Source organism: Berghia stephanieae, chromosome 1, assembly GCF_034508935.2.
Source record: "Berghia stephanieae isolate SIO BIC M18660-M18661 chromosome 1, UCSD_Bste_1.3, whole genome shotgun sequence".
NCBI classification, from domain to species: Eukaryota; Metazoa; Mollusca; class Gastropoda; order Nudibranchia; family Aeolidiidae; genus Berghia; species Berghia stephanieae.
In genome coordinates, this window is record NC_088360.1 from 95,811,517 (window position 1) to 95,819,016 (window position 7,500).

Genomic DNA, 7,500 nt, shown 5'->3' on the forward strand with positions numbered 1-7,500 from the left:
AATCCTTTGGGAATATCCCGTCATTCCAGATTCTCTCAAATAGTGGGTGCAGGGCCTCAGCATTTCTTTCCGCATCAACTTTTAGAGCCTCCGGTGGAATCTGGTCTGGTCCAGCAGCTTTCCCCTTTTCATCTTGTTAATGGCACCCACAATCTCTGCTATCGATGGTGGATCACAGCTAATTGGTAGTTCATTCCTTGCAGGCAAAATTTCTGGCTGGTTGTCTGGTGGTGGTCTGTTCAGAAGGCAGTTGAAATGTTCCCTCCATCGTTCAGATTGAGCCTCTTTTCCAAAAATAGTTTTCCCATCTTTGTCTTTGACTGGTACCTCTGGTTTCCCATATTTTCCAGCAAGTGTCTTGGTAGTTTGATAAAGGATCCTCATGTGTCCTCCAGTCGCTGCTGCTTCTGCTTTCTCTGCAAGTCTGTTCATGAATGCTTCCTTGTCTTTCTTCACAGATCTTTTGACTTCCTTAGCTATGGCTCGATACTGCTCTTGTGCATCCAGTCTTGAAGCCCTTGTTCGGCTTGCATTCACTTGTTCCTTCCTTGTTCTCCTCTTTTCAATAAGGTCCAAGGTGGTTGGACTTATCCATTCTTTATGTTCCGATTTCTTTACCCCCAATACCTCGTGGCAAGTTGTTATGTAAACTTCCTTGATCTTTGCCCAATGTGACTCTACATCTATGTCCTCCTCGAGCTCAGTAAGAGGTTGGAATCTATTACTCAATTGTAGTTTGAATTCCTCATTCTTTTCCCCATCAAGTGCATTCACCTCGAATTTTCTTCTTGTATGTGATCTGGCCCCGTGTTTTCTGAGTCGGAGCTTAAGCTTTGCCAATAGCAGGTGGTGGTCTGATCCAACATCTGCCCTCTCCGTACTGTCACATCTTCCAATGAACGTCTGAATCTACGAGAGATACAAAAATGATCAATCTGATTCTCTGTCACACCATCTGGTGAGACCCAAGTTGCTTTGTGGATCCTCTTATGGGGGAACACTGATCCTCCAATCACCAAACTGTTGAATGCACAGAAATTTGCAAATCTCTCACCATTATCATTCATTTCTCCCATGCCATGACGTCCCATGATACCTTCATAGCCTACGTTATCCTGTCCCACTTTTGCATTAGCATCTCCCATCAATATGTTGATGTCTTTCCTTGGCAACTTGTCAATGACTTGTTGTAGCAGACCATAAAATGTATCTTTGTCCTCATCTGTTGCATCATTTGTTGGGGCATAGATCTGTACAATGTTCATGCTGATCTTCTTACTCCGTGTTGTAAAGGACGCCATGATGATCCTTTCTCCGCATTGTTCCCATCCTCTCAGTGACTTCTGGGCAAACTTGCTTAGAATTATTCCTACTCCCTGTGTATGAATCCCGTCCCCTCTCCCTGAATATAAAATCTTCTCCCCAGACTTGAGGTGTTTCTGTCCGGATTGTATCCAGTGGGTTTCGCTTACTCCAAGTATATGCAGCCTGTATCTTCTCATCTCAGTCACAACTTGAGAGCTTTTTCCTGCTTCATACATGGTGCGAACGTTCCACGACGCAATTCGAAGCTGCTTGTTTGGCGAAGACGTCATCGGGTCAGCAGAGTCCTTTCGGCTTTGTCTGTTGTCCTTCATAAATTCTGTAATTCCAGAAACTCTTCGGTCGCCCAAGCTAAAAAAAGGATTTGGTTTGTCTGTCTGTGTTTCTGTAACGGTTTGAGTTTAACGGAAAGGGGTGTTAACCCTTTGCCAACCCCCAACCTGGAGGACCAGGTGACTCAAAGATGGGGGAATCACACACCATTAGTCGCCTTTTACGACACGCTGGCTTGGCGTTGGGCTATTCTTGACCCTCTCAGTTGAGGGACCCCGGACACCACACGGGGATCAAAATTGTTAACAAGGTGATAATTATAATTATTTATCTTCATTTCAAAAGAAGCTTTGAAAACATATATATGGTCAGTCCTCCTATACGGATGTGAGTGTTGGAATATCAACAAAGAAATAAAAGGTCAGTTGGAGGCTTTTTAATTTCTGTATTTTTTTCTGTGACTAAAATAATCCAAAAGATAGTAAATCTATTAGCTCGTTTTGTATTTTTTTTTTAGCCTCAGCTTGGGCTGAATTATAATTACAATGGCCTATTTAAATTTGACTGAGGAAATAAAAAAAAAAATACACCCTTCGCAACAGCACCATAAGATCCTGTTGCCTAGCCACTCGTGAAGGAATATAGATAATCAATCAAACAGGATGTCTGATGTCAACAGGAATCACCCATGTTATCCAAGTGAGCAAATGTGGGGTTAATTATCTTGAATGAGGAACTGGCATTAAAGCTAAATGCTTTCAAGTGTATATAAGATCTGGTGGAAAGTACTTTGCAACAGACTGGTGTCTCATCTAAGGATAAGGAACTTAGCAAGAAATCTTTAAAGTCCTTTCAATTCTAATCATCATCATATCTTGTCGCGCCAGTGAGTCAGCCAGTCCCGGGCAGTCTGGTTGCATTCCCTCAGGTCAGCATTGGTGCAGTGAGGTCCCAGCGAGCATTCGGACAGGATGTGGTCCATGGTCTGTCTGGGGTGACCGCATGGGCATTCAGTGCCCGGTGAGATTTTCCATTTAAAGAGGTTGGTGGCGGTGTTTCCCACCTTTGCTCTAGCTCTGTTCAACGCCACCAGTCTTTTCTCTTGAGGTCTGTGCCTGCTGGGAGCTTTTCTGTTAGGGGCTGGAGGGCATCGTTTGCTGTCTTGTCCCATTCTACCCATTTGTCCAGGCGGGAGAATGCTGAGTGGTCTTGGTGAAGGCTCTCTACTGTGAGGAAGCTTTTCCTTGATTTGAGCCTGCTTTTGGGGCAACTGTGGTCATGAAGGGGGTGTCTCTGGTCCATTCCCAGTTTGTATTTTTGTATTTGGGCATGAGTTTCCCTCCGGATGTGTGGTGGGGCTATTCCTGCTGCACGGTAGACCAGTGGTAATGGTGTTGCTCTCAGCTGGCCCGTTACGATCCGGCAGGCGTTGTTGAGCTCGGGGTCTAGCTTGGAGGCATGGCATGATCGGGCCCATACAACTGAGCAGTACTCCGCAGTTGAGTAGCTGAGGGCCAGTGCTGTGGTCCTTAGAGTTTTAGGGTCAGTTCCCCAGTTCATGTTTGCCAGCTTTCCAAGGAGGGCATTACGCATGGACACTTTTGCCTTGGTCTTCCTCACGTGTTCTCTGATGAAATCAAGATAAACTCTGACTCCTAAATCCTTTCGGCTATGAAAGACTACTTTTTTTAAAAGTGACATACAGCTGTATTCCACTTTTATAAATTGAAATATTGACTGTCAAAGTTCTCCCTTTAGTCTTAGAAGCACAATGTATTCTTGGGAAAATATAGATAAGTAGGTAATCATCTTCCCATGGAGCTGAAGTTTTTTTTCTTTCTGTACCATTAAATGTAGAGTGACAATTGTTTGCAACATTATGACTAAGACACCAGCCTAGAACAGTTCTGATAATTACTTACCACTTGTTTTTGGAGACTTGTAGAAAAGTTGATTGTTTGAATGAAACTGAAATAAAACAATGATAATAAAACAACTAGACATAGAGATGAGGGGAAATACAAAGCATAACTAAAGGTACATAATCAAACAATACTCAATACTCTATCCCTCTCTCACAAAGTATTCCTCAAATATTGTGAAACACCTGTTGATAATCTCTCTCTCTCTCTCTCTCTCTCTCTCTCTCTCTCTCTCTCTTCTTTTTCTTGAGTGTATCCACAACCAGATTATTTTATTTATGGGCCCTTTATCCAAACAGTAGTTATTTATTAGCTAATGTAATAGACATGGCAAAAAGCACTTTGTAAAAGACCAAAGTGATTTCTAAAAGATAAGTATTATTAGGATAAAAATAGCTCCTTGGGCTGCTTTGCATACATCTATCACATAGAGACAAGTATCATAACTAATGAGTTCAGTAACCCACCATAAACTTCATTCCCTCAATGGAGTGATCATCCTCTGGAGTTTTGCCCTCAGGTAAGTCAATTACCAACAGGTAGCCAATCTGTTAGAATCATATATTATAACATAAAGATATACACAAAATTATTATCTACAACTATCTATTGTTCAACTAGTTATAACTTGAACAATACAAATAAAAAGAGATAAGCAGACAGAAACTGAAAAATCATTCCTAAAGGTGCCATTTCTCAACAACCTTGGTACTACACTTGGTGACAAATTTCCATCACACTTTACTCAATATTGAGAACCGACAATCGTCCTTTATTTAAGTATCAGCAAAGTAAGGAATATAGAAAAAAGGAACTTATTGGTTCATCAACTTGCAAGGCCATTGTTTAAGACATCGCTTTTCAACCCTTTAGTGACTTAAACTGTACGATGTGTTTAAAATGACCATTACAATGTCATTAGTCATTAGACATGATGAACTGGAACACAGGCTCTATGTCTGTGTAAAAATAAAAATAAATAAAAGATGTTTATGTATTGGGGTAAAGAGAAGGAAGTGATCGGAAACAGACCATGACTAAAATCAAGGGTGGATACCTTAAGTTCCAGGTGAGACTAAAAAGATAAAGTAAGATTTTTAAAAGTCCACATTTTTCTCTGTTCAAAACTTGAGTAACTTCTTATTTTAATGGCTTACATTAAGTCCTAAAATATAAATATTTATATTTTATTCAACATTACAGATAGATAAGATAAAATCAATTATTAATCTATTTTTTAAAATTCAAACTATATCTTATATCTTCCATCTAGTAATACGATCCTCCTCTGACTCAACCAAGTTTGCATGCTTTATGTATATATATATATATATATATATATATATATATATATATATATATATATATATATATATATATATATATATATATATATCTTGTAAGGCAGTTCTGAACGATTACAATTTTCTTTAAGTTCACGGTCAATATCCACAGACATTATTAACCTGTGTATCCTTTCTTAAAAAAATATAGCATTGTGGAGAACATTGTGGAGAACATTGTGCTTATTTGAGTCAATAAAAAAAATGATACGGCGCACATCTCTACTGAAATATTTGAAAATTAGAAATGCATTTTTACAGATAGATAAACAGATAACTTGATTTCCTTTTATAATTTAAAGTCAGTTTGAAAGTTCGTTGAGTCACACAGATATTATAAAATACGTACCGACGACACTAACAGATCAGCAAACCAATTTCGTCACTGTAAAAAGTTGTCAATTTGCATCTATTTATGACATCAAGTATTATTATTACTTCCGTTGTGTTGTTGATTTAGCAGTGATCAGTGTTGTTATGTAGTAGTATGTTCTAATTGCGTGTATGTTTGTGTGTGTACATGTGTGTGTGTGTGTTTGTGTGTGTGTTGTGTATACATGTGTGTGTGTGTTTGTGTTGGCATTTTTCAGCAAATCGTGGCATTCATAGTGATATTATTCACTTGATCACATGAAGGTATTCGGATTTACACAAATTTTAAACAAGTTTCACCAATTAAAAACGTCAACTAATATTACTGCTGATATTACGGTCGTTTTTATGCCATCGATGTGATAATTATTGCCCTGGGAAATATTTAATTAAACGTCGGCAAACTGTCAATTGTATCTGTCTAGCTTCTAGCCCGAACAAACTTGATATTATTCGCGTCTGCTTCAGATTTTCATTTGACCTCACATAAGTTAGGTAAAGGAGAGACATTCCGAAAGCTCCTACATCCCCAGTATTCTTTCAATTTATATTTTCACCGTTGATCTTTTGTCAGGCGTTTATTTATTCAATTTGTCATCATATAAATTTGTGAGAATATTTTTTCTATTAGTGTTAGTCATAGGTCTTAGTAAAGGTGCTAGGGGGGAGACATTCAGAAAGCTCCTACATCCCCAGTATTCTTTCAATTTGTATTTTCACCGTATATCTTTTGTCAGGCGTTTATTTATTCAATTTGTCATCATAAAGAAGCATTTTAAAAACTCTAGAACAAACCTTGATAGATTTGTGACAGTTTAAAATGTCCTAATTTGACCATTGTTTTGATTCTCGGCCGCCATTTTAATTTGTGAAGTATTCAAAGGTAGTGCAAAGCAGTCCGAGGGTTTTTTTCTATTAGGGTTAGTCTTAATGCTAGGGTGTTTATTTTCCTATTAGGGTTACTTTTTCTTGGGGTTAGTTGAGGGAATATTATTTAAGTTGTTTCCCTTTGTAGGAGCTTTCGGAAGGCCTCCCAAGTCAAGCGTGGTAAAGACTTGTGACTTATTGATATTGATATCTACTGACTGATAAACTAAAATCATGCTGAATAAAGTATGGCAGCGACGACAAGCACATCGATTAAAGTGTGCATCTAATCGTAATCAAGCTAATCAAGAAAATGATATCGAATGAAAATAGTTCTTTCCCCGCGAAATTGCGGGCTTTTTACTAGTGCATTGAAATATCATTATCAATCATGACACCAAGGTTTCTCAACGCACGCAGCAGAATATGAATTCATGCAAAACTTCATTGTCGTATTTCTAATAACTGCCAATTACAGGTCTGTAATTCAATATATTCTGAACAAAATTATCAACACACATGAACAAAATATGATGCTCACCTCTGGAAGATAGCTCACATAACATTCTGTGATGTCAGAACTTAAAGTCTCAATTTCTTGCCGAGCCACTTCATTCATTAAGTCGGGCAGACCATTATATGTACGCTTTTCTGTGTGGAAAAAAAGAACCAGACAAAAATACAAGCAGGTATAGATGCAATGTTAAAAAAGGATATAGAAGTGACAGCTATTTTACTGTATGCTGAAAAAACAACAACAAATTTTTATATATTGCATGGAAAACTTTTAATTTAAATGTAGATCAATTAAAATTACCACTAAGTCTCAAACCCAGTAGTTTTTGACAAGCTTTGAAAAAATGTGTTTTGTCAGTGTACGGTAGGATTGACATTAACATCAATAATCATAACATTAATGATGATGATGATGCCGATTATGATGATGATGACAATGACAACAACAACAATAACAACAACAACAACAATATTAATAATAATAATAATAATAATAATAATAATAAAATAATAATAATAATAATAATAAAACGATGATAATGAGGATAGTCATGATAATAATAACAAAAATAAATGTATAGATGCAATTAATGATATGCATCATGAGACCATGAAAGGTTCAAGACAAAAAAATTTGCTTCTTACTTTCGTCCAAATTTTTGTCTACATGTGGCAAGACTATAAATCTCTTTCGAATCTTGGACTCTTCAAAATCAATCTGAAAAAAAAAAAGACAGTAAAAATAATCTCCAAATTTTTTAGACACCTTTATTTTAACAAAGTAATTTTCATCACAATGTCTTAATTGCTCTTTCCTCAAAGTAAATATTTATGTCTGTGCTTATATCCAAGCATATTCTATGCCAATTTCAATAAAACTTTTT

General features: G+C 37.3%; 1 protein-coding gene across 3 annotated transcripts in view; it reads right to left on the minus strand.

Annotated features, from left to right (window-relative positions):
* The window catches only part of LOC144962461 (mutS protein homolog 5-like), a 50,542-nt gene that overhangs the window by 15,957 nt on the left and 27,085 nt on the right, over positions 1-7,500 (minus strand). For all 3 annotated transcript variants that reach the window (XM_078895420.1, XM_078895421.1, XM_078895423.1), the window contains 4 exons: positions 7,262-7,334; positions 6,642-6,751; positions 3,986-4,066; positions 3,519-3,564 (listed from right to left, as the gene is read on the minus strand). In XM_078895420.1, the coding sequence (XP_078751546.1) occupies positions 3,519-3,564; positions 3,986-4,066; positions 6,642-6,751; positions 7,262-7,334 (310 nt within the window). The remainder of the gene's footprint in view (positions 1-3,518; positions 3,565-3,985; positions 4,067-6,641; positions 6,752-7,261; positions 7,335-7,500) is intronic.